The 16,056-nt window shown below is 46.4% G+C and overlaps 1 protein-coding gene across 1 annotated transcript in view; it reads left to right on the top strand.

Annotated features, from left to right (window-relative positions):
- LOC308160984 (BICD cargo adaptor 2) overlaps window positions 1-4,855 on the top strand; it is a gene marked incomplete at both ends in the record, with an annotated part of 56,815 nt that extends 51,960 nt beyond the window's left edge. The window contains one exon of the mRNA XM_080534912.1: window positions 4,474-4,855. Coding sequence (XP_080391038.1) covers window positions 4,474-4,855 — 382 coding nt within the window. The remainder of the gene's footprint in view (window positions 1-4,473) is intronic.
- Window positions 4,856-16,056: the final 11,201 nt, after the last annotated feature.

Genomic DNA, 16,056 nt, shown 5'->3' with positions numbered 1-16,056 from the left:
ATCTGGCAACACTGACTGGAACCTGGCCCCTGAGTCTCCCCCTCCTCAGTTGTTAACCATGTATGGTGGTGGTGGATACATGCAGAGTACTCTCTCCCAGAGAACCTTTATACATCCTGGTCTCTCTGGGCTCTCTCTCTCTCTCTCTCTCTGTGTGGAGAACTGCTTATAGGGAGCGGGTACAGTCTGTGTTGTGTTGAGTCAGTGTATGGATTGCGATGTGTTCAGCCTATGTATTGGTATGCTAATGCTAGGCCTTTAAGAGTGGCTGTGAGCCTGGAGGAGGAGGAGGAGGAGGAGGAGGAGGAGGAAGGCTTCTTTGACAGGCTGAGAGGCAAGGGGACGTGTCTGACCGACGTTTCCCACACTACCCCCCCACCTCCGTCTCCCCTCCCCTCCCCCCACCTCCGTCTCCGCTCCCCCCCACCCCCTTCCGTCCTCCTTCCTCACAGCCCGAGAGAGAGAGAGAGAGAGAGAGAGAAAGGCCCGCTAGTCTTTCATTTCAACTTCTCTACGGGGGCTTAATTTGAGAGTCTTTCTCATGGTAATTCCCACTTTGACCAAATCGATCGACTTCAGGTAGATTTCGGGGTTCCTGGAGACGCCGTGGCCTGCCTTCGTTAAGAGTGTGTGGCCCCTGAGTGAGTGAGTGAGTGAGTGAGTGAGTGAGTGTGAGTGAGTGAGTGTGTGAGTGAGTGAGTGAGTGAGTGAGTGAGTGAGTGTGTGAGTGAATGAGTGAGTGAGTGAGTGAGTTAGGGAGTGAGTGAGGGAGTGAGTGAGTGAGTGTGTGAGTGAGTGAGTGAGTGTGTGAGTGAGTGAGTGAGTGAGTGAGTGAGTGAGTTAGGGAGAAGGAGAGAGATATCTTAATCTATTAGGCTATGTTGGTGTTAGCCCCACTGTAGAATGTATTTTTTCTCTGCGTGAGAATGTTACTGCGTGTATATGTGTGTGTGCGGGCATATGTGTGTGTGCGCGTGTGCGTGTGTGAACACGAGGCGTGTGTATCTGCGGGTTTGTTTCTCCAGCTGTAGTCTCTGGTGTCATGTTTACAGTAAGCCCCCTGCCCCTGACATGCCTAAGACATGCCAGGACATGTCTGCTCTCAGCACTCTCCACACACCGACCCGAAGATACACTCGAGTCTAGTCCAATCAAACACACACGTCTCATACTATCAGCCTTTTGTCTTTTCTCTCATTCTCATTCTTTTTTCGTTCTTTTCACTCTCTCTGTTATTCCTTCTTTCTTTCCCATCCCTCCGTCCTGGTTCAGTGTCTCTGGACGTTGCCTCTCGCCGTGACCAATGCTGTTCCCACAGAACAACAACAGGACAGCTGAGGGGTGTGTGTCTGAGGAATGATGCTTGTGTGCATGTGTGCTTGCTCCTATGTGTAGTCCCTACGCTTCCCTGTGTGTGTGTGTGTGTGTGTGTGTGTGTGTGTGTGTGTGTGTGTGTGTGTGTGAGAGAGAGAGAGTGTGTGTGTGTGTGTGTGTGTGTGCGTGCATGTGTGAGAGTCAGTGAGAGTGTGTGTGTTTGTGTGTGTGTGTGTGTGTGTGTGCGTGTGCGTGTGCATGTATGTGTGAGAGTCAGTGAGAGTGTGTGTGTGCGCGTGCATGTGTGAGAGTCAGTGAGAGTGTGTATGTGTGTGTGTGTGTGCCTGCCTGCCTCCTGACCCCCGGGGTTCTCTAGATCATCTGAGACGTGGAGCCGCCTGTTTCTCACTGCTCTGAATGTGGCGCCCTCCCCATTGTGCCCCGCACCCCTCTTCATCAGGCCAAGAAGGGGCTCCATTGTGTCCTCTTATGCCCCAGAATGGAACCCCCATATTTTTCCCGGGAAAAACCCACGCCCTCTCACACCCCCCCCATAATGGAGGAGCCGTCTTAAAGGGCACTGCGCCCCCTGGGAACCCACCCCCACCCCCACCCCCACCACCTCACACTGGGTCAAATGAAGCATCACTGATCCCCATTGTCTGGGTGTTTGTCCCAGTGGGAATCAGACTGCATGCATACGGGGTGGGTGGGGGGGGGGGGTTTATTATGGTTTCTGTTTGTGTGTGTGGGGGGGGGGGGGCAATTCAGGGGCCATTCAGCCAATAGCGAGACACTCAGAACAGGCAGCATTTAGATCCCATGTGACCAATGAGAGGAGGTCTAAGAATAGCTCTCAGGCGTCGATTGGCTGAATGGCGTGAATCACAACACACAACAACAGACCTCAGTGACATAGCGGACAATTGTGTTGTTTTTGTTTGCATAGACCCACTGAATGTTGGCAGTCAAGAGGAGAATATTATATGTTACCACAGAAATATAACTTCTATACGATCTTTGGTTTGTCACAGATTGTCTCCAGGTTGTTGCCCTAATACGCGGGGAGTGTTGGAGGGAGGATGGAGGGAGGGTTGTGAGATGGTGCCAGCGGCATGTCTGCCTGCCTGCCTGCCTGCCTGCCTGTCTGCCTGTCTGCCTGTCTGTCTCTCTGTCTCCCTGCCTGCCTGCCTGTCTGTCTGTCTGTCTGTCTGGGTGGGTGGGTATAGATGAAGGACAGCTGGAGGGTACAGCTCCCTCTGGAGAGATGTGGCAATCGTTACTGTGGAAACGTCAATCAGAACGCTGATGTCAGCTTAGACAGAGGGAGAGGTAGAGGGAGAGGGAGAGAGGAGGTGGGTGGTTGGCTGGTGAAAGGCAGGGGAGAGGGATATGAGAGAGAGGGGTAGGACTGACTGAAGATGAGAGATGGACAGATTGACAGATATGAAGAGGAGGCGGAAGAGAGAGAGGATGGAGGAGAAAGAGGCACAGGTGAATGAGGAGAGAGAGGGGGGTAGCAGATGGAGAACAGTGGTATGGACCCCTGCCTCGACATTCTGCCTGTATGACCTAGTTGTATCACCTGCATGGCTCAGTGGCACTCACACACACATATATACACACACACACACATACACACACATAGACAGACACACATACTCACACACAAGGTTACAGAGAGGCAGCAGAGTAGCAGTGCCACACAGTGACGCTGGGAGAGAGAGAGAGGGAGAAAGAGAGAGAGAGAAGGACTTGCAGTATTTCAAACTGATATGAGAAAGAGAGGTGGCGTCCATAATGTGTGTTATGTTACACAGATGTTAGAAAAAAGGGTGAAGACAGATGAATGAGTGAGAAGAAAGTCTCATCTCTCTCTCTCTGTCTCTCTGTCTCTCTCTCCTCACCTGCCTCTTCATACCCTTCCCTCATCCTTATTCAACTCCCTCATGTGACGCAGGAGGGATCTTCTCTCCGACCCCCAGGTTAAGGCCTTCATCGTGTGTGTGTGTGTGTGTCTGTGTGTGTGTGTGTGTGTCTGTGTCTGTGTCTGTGTCTGTGTCTGTGTCTGTGTCTGTGTCTGTGTCTGTGTCTCTGTGTCTGTGTCTGTCTCTGCGTGTGCGTGTCTGTGTGTGTGTCCGTGTGTGCGTGTGTCTGTGTGTGTGTGTGTGTAGGTGTCCTTGTGTGTGTGTATCTATTATTAACTCTCCAGCCACGGGCTCCTCACATTGTCATGCAGAGGCCCGAAGTAGGGCAGAGAGCTGCGTTCAGCCAACCGTCGTTCATGAATGTTCATGAATGTTAATCGTACAATCATTTCGTCATCAGAAGTGTCCACTCCTGAGCCCCTGAGCCCCTGACACACATTTAAACCAGTTGTATGTTCAGCTATTGAACTCTGCATATATTTGCATACTGTGTTTGGATATTAACGGTCCAAAGTGAGTCATGTGTCGCTCTGGTATTGACATAAAGAGAGTATCCGTTTGTGAAGGATGGGGACGGGGGAGACTCTGAATAGTTCATGTTAATGTTAAGGTACTTGAGTCAGGATTGAGGTCTGCGAGGGTGAAATGAGCTCCTGTTGTTGTTTTTTCTTGAACTGGGCATTTTGAGTTTGAGGACAGAGAGGTACCAAGGGAGAACACGTGGGCTGAAAGAGAGAAAGAGGTAGAGAGAGAGATGAATAACTGGCAGTTTGATGCATGGGCTGTAGGGCTCTGTTTGAGAAGCAGGGTGCTGCTGCTAGATATCTCAAGGGCTCCCTCTGGTGGAGGAAACAGTCGGTGAGGATGTGGGGGAAAGGTCGTGATGAAAGAAAGAGATTCCTACGATTGATGCTCTGGATTCACATTGTCAGTGACAATCTCTCAATATAGGCATATCAGATACTATGTAAGGAGTGTGAATGTAGATTCAGACCCAGACTACCTTCATCAAACAGACCACAATCACTTTCAGATCAACTAAAAAAAAAAACGCTCTCCTCCTGGTATTGACTCAGTAGAGGTCGCCACTGCCCCCTGCTGGATGGCCGGTGAAAATGCAGCACGTGTCATCAAGTTCAAGTACTCTCGGACTCTCGCGGTGTGATGGCGCTAATCTTGTTTATCTCTCCCCCCCCCCCCCACCCCCCCTCTCTCTCTCTCTCCCCCACAGCTGTGACGAGTACGTGACCCAGCTGGACGAGATGCAGAGGCAGTTGTGCGCGGCGGAGGACGAGAAGAAGACCCTGAACTCCCTCCTGCGCATGGCCATCCAGCAGAAGCTGGCCCTGACCCAGCGCCTGGAGGACCTGGAGTTCGACCACGAGCAGGTCCGCCGCGGAGGCGTGGCCAGCCGGGTGAAAGGTCGCGGCCGCGTCGGCACCGCCGCCACCGCCAACAACAACGCCACCGGCGGCGCCAACAACACCTCCCACGTAAGTCACGGCCTCACCTGCTCCCTCTCCGGCCGCCCCGAGCCCAACGTCGGGCCCAACGGCATCATGGGAGGGCCCCTGGTCTTCTGCAGCGAGAAGTACAAGATCTACTGCGACTGAGGCGGCGCAGGGGGACCGAGACACCCCATTGGACAGCTGTGTACAGAGGGGAGGGGCCCCCCGCCGGGCCACGCCTCCCCTGCCTTAGTGTAAAAGAGCCCCACATGCTCGCTTAGCCTCCCGCCTAGCCTGCCTCCTATAGGGCATGCTGTGTGTCTCCTATAGGCTCCAGCCTGCCTCCTATAGGGCATGCTGTGTGTCCAACCTCCATACTGTATGCCTGGCGGCTCCGGCCACTCGCTCGTGTAAAACGCTTATGGGGAATGCAGATGTGTAATGTACAGTGCAGTGTGCACTAGAAGTGTTGGGGAATTGTAGTAGACATATTATGGCATGTGGATAGGCCCTCACCGGGCATTGGGCTCGTTGTGGGATATTATGGGGTGTGTCTATTCTTTCCACTGTTATGGTGCCGTACTGTAAGATGTTAAAACAAACGGTGGCAGCTTTTGTGCTAGTGTGTTGCCTGGTAACCGTAATGCGTTTGGGGGGGCAAGGGGACTTGTGAAGAGGGCGTCACTTGTAGGGGTCTTGTGACCAGAAGTAGACGTCCTCTCGTCTTTTTGCCCGCCTGTTGGCGTCGGTGCTCCTTTGGATAAACTCCCACCTCCTCCCTCTCTCTCTCTCCTGGACCCCCCAGGACTGACCCCAAAACCAGCAACCCGCGGCCCAATCAGGTCACTGTACTGAAGGTCACTGAAATAAAAACTTAAAAACGAAATATGCAAACTCCCCCTGCTGTTGCTAGGGGAGGCACCAGTGTGATTCGCTGGGATTATTTTCTTCTTTTTTACCGAATTTCCAAACTCTTAAGCGGGTTGGCTGATGATTGGGTGAGGTGTCGGAGGTGGGCAGAGAAGGAGCACCTTTAACCACAGGTGTTTGTTTTCAGGATACTTTTCAACGCTGTGATGCTAGTGCACCAACGCAGTTAGTCAGTCCGATTGCATGGCTTTGCAGCGGCGATGCTACTGAGCTTTTCTAGCCGTCTTTCTAACCGGGTGTGTGGCGCTACAGGAGCACATGTGTTACAGGGCTCTGCGTTTTGATGAGGGGGAGTTATTTGAGGTTTGCTGAAAAAAACCAGGAGGGCTATCGTTCCATTATGACCCAGACTGTCATGGTGGATTCTTTTTCAGAGCCATATCTACGAGAGAACGAAAGCAAGACGAATCGGTCTCCACTCTCCAAATTAAGTGCATTTCAGAATAGGTGCCTCAGGTTCTAACTTCTGTTTTTAAAAAAGAAAAGAAAGGATACACGTTAAATAACTGTGAACAGATACAATATAGTTTTGATTGATGGTGATTTTGTACAAAAACAGAAACAGAGCACAAATTCAAGGCAACCTGATCTGGATCCTAATTCTGCAAATGAAACCGGCGCAGTGCCTGTCGACCCAAACACATGCTTATCCATATCTATATATCTACAGATGGAAAGCCCTGTCTTTGTGTCTTGACGAAACTAACGCTGATCTCTCCCTCCCTCTCTCTCTCTCTCTCTCTCTCTCCCTGTCTCCTCTCTCTCTTCCCCTTCTTTTGGGAGCTCCTTTTGAGCTCTCAGATGATCTCTGTGTGACTTTGTGGCTGAACACCCTGTCCTCGTGTCTCTAACCTGTGTCTCTTCACTCGGTCGTCATGGCGACCCTCTCTCCTGTAGATTGTCAGCAGCTTGCTTCCCCTGCGTCGTCACTCTCCCTTTAACTAGAGAGGGGGATTGTGGGAAAGAAACCCTCTGAATATTGTCAGGTAACGTCCTCTCGCACGTGTGTGTGTGTGTGTGCGTGTGTGCGTGTGCGTGTGTGCACCAGAAACCTGCCTGTGTGTGTATCTCAGCCCCAGCACGGAAGTGAACGACTCTCGCGCGTACATTGTTTTTAATCAGATATTGCAAATAGAGGGCCGTTCATTTCTGAGATGCTTGTATGGGTGCGAGAGGACAAACCAATGTACTGTCTTATTATCCAAAATCAAGCTTTAGCCCATGCAAGCTAGCTTCAGGCAGACTGAAAAAAATCGATACAGTATTTACTGTATGTGGGGCTCCTTTCAGATAAATCCATGTTACCGCTTGTGGATCGACACATTGTTAGCTTTATGATGCTTAAAGCAGGGTTGATGCGAGGAAATCCTTGAAGATTAATCAAATTATTGCTCCTTTTTTACTACCAGTAACCTATATATAAAAACTCTATATTCTTAATACGATCGTGTTCAGGTTGTAATCTTCCAGGATCCTAACCCTAACCCCACGCTCCCCTCTCAGATGGAAAGAGAGGGGCGCGGACGTTCCTCACAACGAGGAACGGGGGTCTCAGCGCTCAACCCTGCTTGAGTATGTACTTGCGCTCGCCCTACGAGGCCTTTAGACACCACACAGTATGGAGACAAGGCTATCGCTCACATTAGAGAAACCTCCCCGGAGGCCAATCACTCTTCTGTTCTTTTGTTCCACTTAAGCAACAGTTGATAGGTTCACTATCTGTTTATATATATACAGTATATATATCTGTTTGCGCTCGGTTTGAGTATAGAGGAAGAGGATAAATACTAAATGGTTAATAAAACCACCTTCAGAGACAGGAGAGAGGAGGAAGGTGTGGCCCTCTGAGGTGGGTTGATTAGGTGGGTTCAATTTGATAGTCTCAGAGACCCCTGGGAATTCTGAGGGAGATGCTCAAAAGCCCAGGGTGATTTTGGGGAAAATTGAAAGAAAAAAAAACATTTTATATAAGGTTTTTTGATTGACTACTTTGTTTCTAAGTGTGGCATCTTACCAGAGGACAGGTGTTTCAAATTATCCCCTCCCTTGTATAGGATAGTCTCTGTGGATTCACTGAGCAATAGGTGGACTTAATTCCCCAGGATGTGATTGTGGTTTAAAGAGTCCCCTAGACAGAGAACCCCAAGTTCTCTTTTGTCTAGTTTGAAATCAATGTCTGTTTATCTGGTGTGGTCATATAGCATGCCACCTGAATAAGCTCCTCCTACCTCTGCCTGCAGGCTCCTCCCACTTCACCTTTGAGTTCTCTCACATGCTCTCCATCTAACGGTTGAAAGCCTGCATGCTAAAAAAACAACCCATTCTCATTAACCTGCATGGCATATGGGAAAGCCCCCCCCCCTCTTCTTTGAAAGGTTCTGGGTTGTGGTTTAAACTCATAGAGTGGGGCATGTTCTGGAGGTGAAAGGTCATGGTACTTGTGAGTCATTGGCTTCCTGTGCTCGCTGCGCTTCCTCATGCCGTAGGAGGCGTATGCGCTTTTCACATCAGCACCACGGAGACATATTGACCTTGTTAATATGATAGACATCGGCCGCTTCTGGACAACTAACCTTGTTTGACACTTTTTAGTTGCTATGACTAACCCGGAACTTACTCTGTGATGCAGCGTTTAATTTTCGTACTCTTAATTTAGTGTATTTGATTAGAATGACTTAACACTATCCAAAGTAGATACTCTCTCTTAATTGACCAATAATGCTAATTTTTTATTATTTGTTTGTTTCTCCGCTTTGCAGTAATTTAGTTCTTCCCGGATGAGGATGTACCAACACAGGGTCCTCTCATACCAGCGAAGTCATATTCTCAAAGTCATATTATGCGCTATAGACCAAGAACTAGCGCTGTAGACTAATTCATGATTCGTGAAACCCACTTGAAGACTAAAAGGAAATAAAATCTCTGAGTGAAATGAAATGAAAGATTTAAAAAGTGGAAAATATATCTCTACTTGAATAAATACTCGCTCATTCGCTGTTTAGCATGACTATAATGTCACTTTGTGTGTGAAGGATGCATAGTTTTCACGTATCCTAATGCTGCTGATGGACGCCAATACTCACAAGTACAGTGAACTCTCCCTCCGTGTGAAACAGAGAAAAGCAAGGGGTTATGGGGGTCATTTCTCAAATGTAAATCAAACGTTTTTGTCTGGTTTTATCTTTTTTTTTGTTTTAGTTTTTTGTTTTCTTAACCTGTGCACTTTTATTATAGGATTATAACTTTCTATTATTAACTTAGGAATGGTTGGTAGTGCTATGGTTTGTGAGTTATTTAGTCAAGTGTCTAGCCATATATATAAATATATATATATATAGGATTATATTTCCTCCTATATTGCCTCTGTTCCATCTACAGAGACCGTTAAATTACCACAAACCAGAGTTCTACTATTATTCTTCTGAGAATTTATCCATCCGAATAATCATTTTTTAAATTGTTATGTTTCCTCATATTTTTATGCTGTTGATTTTATTATGTTCTACTGCCATGTTCTAAACTAAATCCAGGGTGAGCAAATTCTGGGGTTTTTCATGTATCTATTATTCCTAGGAATAGTTCAAAGATAACACGGAGAAACTTGACAACGCTCTGACACAAAAATGGTAAGAAGTACTTGTTGGGCGGGGGGAAATGATGAATTTATTTTTGTTTTCCCTGCTTCTTATCGAGCGTTCCACTGACACGGGACCACTGACTCTCAGAATTCTCTGCAAGCACACCGATTAAATTCCAAATTGGAATTGTTCCATTCTCTCTTTTGTTTATCGTGCCATATCTCGGTACACCGTTTAGGTTGAATAGAATAACGAATCTGAAAGAAGACAAGCCCTCAGTGGGAAGGGTGTAGTTTGGGCCCCCTGGCTCTCTGTCCTAACACCGGGTTTTGGTTTTGGTTTGTTTTGTTCTTCGTTCTGACCACTAGTGCCTTTCATTGTTTCAAGGGAGAATCGTAGACTAGTGTTATTTTGTTTGTTTTTCTAGGTGAGGAGTTTGGGTTCAAAACGACTTTGTGAGCAGCAATAAGTGCAAAGAGGATAGTTTTGAAATTAGCTCGAAAAAACTTAAATTGTATTGAATTCTGCAGGTCAGTGGTCCCCACAGCTAATTCAGGGGTATTGAGGAAAGGGGTTTTTTATCAAACTTTGGGAACCAAAAGAAATCCCTTTGGCCTCCTTTTGAATAAAAAGCTCCAAGCAACACTAATATGTTGGGAGTAGATCAGTGTACTATTGGAAACATCGTATCTAGCTTTGTTCGGTGAAGGTAATGTGATATCAATAGTATTGTTGACAAATGTGCAGAGAGCGCATTTTCTCTTCATTTTGTTTTTTGTTTTGTTGTTTTTTTTATTCTTGAATCTTTTTTTACATCATCTATTAAGCATTGTGATTTCAGGAAACAGAAAACAGAATTTGCATCAACAAGCTTGAATAGTGCCATTAAAGCCAATGCTTGTTTGTTGAGGCGTAAAAGTTAACAATACAGTTGGGAAGCTAAAAGAAAAATACAATAAAGTGCAATTTAAATGCTGTTTTACATGGAAAAGACAAGTTTTCTGTTTGCTGGAAGCGATAGCATTGTGATAATAAACTAGCTGTGCAAACTTTATATTGTCATATTGTGTTCCAGTATTGATCCATATTGAGAGTTTGATACCTTTATATGAAATAACGACTTTCATCTGTATGTTGGTATTTATTTGAATTGTCATGCAGTACTGTATTCTTATCAATAATGTGCATTATGATTAGTGGCATATTGATTACAACTTAATGTCATATGCATGTTCTACAGTTATGGGACCTTTACACAGAATCGAAAACAAACCTATAACTTTGGAGATGTTTAGGTTGAAAAAGTGAAATGAAAAAATGTGTTTAGTCAAATGTATTACTGCTGATCTAATCCTATGAAAGTGTTGTTTTGTTTTCCTATAGAGAGGTGGTCTGTCTGTGTAAAGGTAGTCATACTGGCTAAAATCAATAAATGTGACTAAAAAGATCTTTTGGTGTCCAGTGTGTGTGTGTCCAGTGTGTGCGTGTGCGTGCGTGTGCCTGTGCGTGTGTGTGTGTGTGTGTGTGTGCGTGTGTGCCTGCGCATGTGAAGGGTTAAGTGTGCAGAGGGATGCTGCAGCCCTTTTCTCCCCCTCAGTAGAACATTCCCTGTTAGGAACCAGGGAGTGAGGGGGACTTAATAATAATAATAATAATAATAATAATAATAATAATTCATTATATTTATTTAGTGCTTTTCCGAGGCTCAAGGACACTGACAATATGGGGGAAACGGAAATCACAGAAACAACAAGCAACAGATAACATGAGCACATAGAACACAGAGTTAACGAACAGGGAGGGGGGTGGCAGGGTTAGGGGAGATGGTTAGGGGTAGGGGATGTTGTATACATGTCCAGGGGGGGAGGGGGGTGGCAGGGTTAGGGGAGATGGTTAGGGGTAGGGGGTGTTGTATGCATGTCCAGGGGGGGAGGGTGGTGGCAGGGTTAGGGGTAGGGGAGGTTGTATGCATGGGAGAACAGGTAGGTTTTGAGGTGGGATTTAAAAGTGGAGAGTGAGGGAGAGAGAGAGAGTGAGTGGAGAGAGAGAGAGAGAGAGAGGAGAGTGACTTCTCCCCCCCAGTAGAACATTCCCTGTTAGGGTCCAGGAGGTGAACCAGGGGGTGAGGGGGACTTCCCAGCTGTCTGTTAAGACTCCATGACATGATCACATTTCACACAAAGCACAAAACACTTCCACCCCCTCCTTCCTCCTTCCTCCCCTCTGCCTTGTGTTTTCTCCACTCTGCTACTTTTCTTTTATGTCTTATTCCTATCTCTCTTCCTCCTCTCCTTTTCCACTTTCCTCCCTGTCTCTCTCTCTCCCTCTCGCTCCCTCTCTCTCGCTCTCTCTCTCTCTCTCTCTCTCGCTCCCTCTCTCTCGCTCTCTCTCTCTCTCTCTCTCTCTCCCTCTGTCTTATATCATCTTTCTTTCTTTTAAGTGAATTTAGGACACACCCACATGCAGGCGAAGCCCCTGGCCTTTGACCTTTCATACACCCAGACACTTCCTGTCCAGGCTCTGGAGTCTTAATGCTTTCATCCCATGGAAGAATCTGGCAGTCTCCCAATGCTCATACTGATAACTGTATACGGTATACTAATCATACCAGACTACATACTTTTTAGGCCATACTGTTTTGTCAGAATGTATGGATTTCACTCCCTGCTCCATTGAATTGTGGGACTATGGCATTTTTATACATAATCATACTGCATTTTGCATAAGTTATTATAGTTATTAGTTATTATATTATATATATTATATTATAATATATTAGTATATTATAGTTATTAGTTATTAATATCAGTTATTATAAAAGACATAAAAGAAAAGTAGCAAGTAAAACTAAGTAGGTCGCGCTATGAGCATTCAAACTGTCTTCTTCCAACAGGTCTCTTGTAAGACAATAATCAATATGCACAGAATATATAAATTATACATAAAGATTTTGTTTTACAAAAGGGAACAAAGACATTTTAAATGAGTAAATCCAGCCCCGCTGCATTGAGATGCTGTCACTATGAAGAGATTCAAGTATCAATGAATGTACTTCATCAAAAATGTAAAGACCGTGACACGTTTGTAAATAGCTTAACTGCGATATAATAACCATCTGACAGATGCAGAAAGGAAACAAGAGCGCCATTCATTCGTTTTTTAAAATAATCTCTCCCCTTTTTTCTTCTTAATCTCCACTGTGTGTGTGTGTGTGTGTGTGTGTGTGTGTGTGTGTGTGTGAGACTGCTCTGAAAGCTTGATTCATGGTTCTCTCTTCAACAGGGTGCTTATGAGGATGACTGAGTTTGTGTCTCTGCCACATACACACACACACACACACACCCTCTCAAGGATCACACAGGAAAAACAATACAACACACACAACACCAGTTAAAATCAGACTATACATTGTACCATTATCAAAATATCATCACCTCATACTCCATTTTGAGGAGTTATTTAATCACTCTGATTAGCAGAATCAGAGTACTGTATTTTAGACAGAGGGCAGAGGTGACCTCATTAGTGGTCTATGACATCACTGCCCCCACAGAGGGCTCTTTGTTGGCACCAAATCTCCCCCATATCCTGTCATGTCTCAGCATATGGAATATGGGTCAGTTAGCGTTCCATTCAAAAGCCGGGTGGTTGATGACACCTGCAATGGCAAACGAGAAGGCATCGCCTTTCAGTGATTTACTCACATCGGTTGCAGTATCGCTATTGGTCACTAGGTGTCGCCAGAACACAGCCAAACACAGTGGTCGTCATGACTGGCTGACTGACTGACTGACTCCACTGGTATGACAGACGACTGCACTCAAGTTGTTTTTGATGGTTTGTGGTTGGTGTTAATTAAACGACGTCACATGAGGGTTCACGGAGTGACAATAAAAGCTGTGAGTGTGTGTTTGTGTGTGTGTGTGGGGGGAGGGGGTATTGGGTTACTGGAGGCTCACACAAAGAGCCCTCTCTCTGTCTCAGCGGCTGCTGTCATGTGACAGGTTGAACACATGAGAACCCTGCAGGACCAGTGGGTGCATCAGGTGGTCAGGAGAGAACACTGGGGGAGTTGGGTTCCCAGAACATGAGCAGCCTCCCACCTCCCTGGAATCTGTAGGTGCGTGCTCCAAATGTGAAAACCTATCTTCCGCCATAGACTGAAGACCCATCTCTTCAGGCTACATCTTAACTGTCCCTCCTAAAGACCTCCTCCTCCCCACTACCCCCCCCCCCCCCCCGTACAGTTTCTCTATTATACTAAATAAATAAAATAAAAAAGTTATTCTTCCTTCTTCTAGCATGGTAAATGCCAATGGCCCCTGGTCATAGCATAGATTACTTTTTCTTACGATGACTGATGGATAGGTAATTCACTTAGTTAGACAAATGTATTTGTTGTAAGACGCTTTGGATAAAGCCGTCTGCTAAATGATCCAAAATGTAAATGTAAATGCTCCAAATGTGAAAACTACTTACATTTGATCAAACAGGATGACAAGGACTTTCCGGGTCTGAATTATGATGCTCTAATAATTATGATTATTATCATGCTCACATGAATCAAAGTGAAAGAACACTGTTAGCAATGGTATGATAAGAAGACTGACAACACTGTTTGTAGGGGCTGTGAGATTCTAGTGATATCTTCTGTCTCATTGTGGTGGGTTACTACTGTGCAGCAACGGTTCAATAACAGAGCCTTTCTTTTCTCTGTCTTTTGGTGTGAAAACAATCGATGGGGCCAATTCACACCTTTCAACTTCTTCCAACCTTATCCCCCCACCTCTGTCTTTTCTCCCTCTCTCCCCCTGTTTCTGACTCCCTTTCTCCCTTTCAGTCTTGCTCCTCTCTCTCTCTCTCTCTCTCCATCTTCTCAGTAAAATGGTTGTTATTTATCTCTGGTCTGTGTGTGTGTGTGTGTGTGTGTGTGTGTGTGTGTGTGTCTGTGTGTGTGTGTGTGTGTGTGTCTGTGTGTGGTTGTGTGGCTGTGTGTGTCTGTGTCTGTGTGTGTGTGTGTGTGTGTGTGTGTGTGTGTGTGTGTGTGCGTTGCAGCCCTGGGGGACCGGAGGCTGTTTCAGAGTGGGCTGTGGTTCCCCTTTTCTCCTGGGCCAGCATGGGCAAGACTGGCTGACAGTTCCACAGAGACGCACGCCGGGGGCCTCCGGCTCCTACTGAACCCATGAGAGCAGAGTCAGGTCCTCCACAGAACACTCGCTTTCAGTCTGCGTAGACGGCGTAGCAGTATTCAGAATTAATGATTCTCTAGACATGGGGAAAGACATGAAAGGGAGTCCATAGAAATGTTGAAAACAAAATATATGACCTGTTCAAATGATGTGTGTTTGAACTGTATGCGTTATTGCCCCACCATTGGTGCATGACTTACTCTATATATTGGTGCATGACTTACTCTATATATACTCTATACTCTATGTTGCTGTAATATGAAACATACTGAATGTCAAAATGCATCATTATCGACTCGTTGACATTGTTATATCATTTCAAAGCTCTTGAAACTCTTTCAGTGTTTGGCCTCTGTGCCTGGTGTCGATGGGCAGCCTATCACTGTCTGACTCCAGTCTCTCTGAATGGACAAGTGAATGGCAGGCTGCCAGACAGTAGGACATGCCACTATGGACTCTGTCACATTGTCTCCCTTGATTTGAGGCGGACCAGAAGCGTGCAGCAACAGCACTGGCCACAAAAGAGGCTAATGGTGTGTGACTGAGTTGACACCTTTTTCTGTGCGTGTGAGAGAGAGAGGAGGGGGGGGATAGAGAAAAAGAGGGGGAGAGAGGGGGGGTAGAGAGAGAGAGAGAGAGAGAGAGAGAGAGAGAGAGAGAGAGAGAGAGAGAAAGAGAGATGGATCTGCTACAATCTGAACACACCAAGTGATTGTTGGGAGACAAAAGCATAACATTATGAACTATATCAAAGCACTTTATCAGACCATATTTTGTCTAGAAATTAGAACTGAACACAAGAACCCACAATTACAGTTTATTACACCGGGGTTCATAATGCAACCTCAAACCCTCAGACTTTATACTTTCATGCTGAGTAGAGAGTGAATGAACAATAGGTCATGAACCAGAAATAGAAACCATTTCAATTTCTCCCCCTATCAATTCCTTCTTTTCTCTGAAGTCTGACTACACTAATGCGTAGAGACAGCTGACAAAGTTGCTTCAGCATTCTGGGAATTCAAGGGCCAGGCCAGACACTGTGCTCATCTATGCGAGAGAGAGAGAGAGAGAGAGAGAGAGAGAGAGAGAGAGAGAGAGAGAGAGAGAGAGAGGGGGAGAGAGAAAGAGAGAGAGAGAGAGAGAGGGAGAGAGAGAGAGAGAGAGAGAGAGAGAGAGAGAGAGAGAGAGAGAGAGAGAGAGAGAGAGAGAGGGCTGAGCAGTGACATAGAAATGCCAGTTGATATTTGTGTTTCAGTGTCTTTTTTGCCCCCTTACTGTCATGGCTGAATCTAGTCAAACAGTTAAGAGATGCTCGTCCATTGCAAGTGGTCATTAATGGTACATTTCAGTGGTTCTGGCCCAGAATGACCTACCGACGAATGGACCGCTGAAGCGTTTGAGCAAGAGACTTCTCGCATGGATGCCACAGATGTAAACAGGGAGACATCCTCAAGGTCCAAGGGCAACACCTGAGGTTCCATATCCCAGGCAGGTCTACTTAGGCCTACTAGGGTTGCCAACCTTCTCACTACCAAATGAGGAGGCAAAAGATGGCATGCCACTGCACAGGACGGGTGGGGGGGGGGTTGCAGGAATTGGGGCATTTACGTTATGTGTACGCATGAGGGGGCCTGTGATTAGATGAATATACGGGGGACAAGGGAGG

The sequence above is a fragment of the Nansenia antarctica genome (genome assembly GCF_963989245.1).
Source record: "Nansenia antarctica genome assembly, chromosome: 6".
NCBI lineage: Eukaryota > Metazoa > Chordata > Actinopteri > Argentiniformes > Microstomatidae > Nansenia > Nansenia antarctica.
The sequence above is the reverse complement of the archived record's forward strand: the minus strand, read 5'-3'. Positions and strand labels throughout refer to the sequence as shown.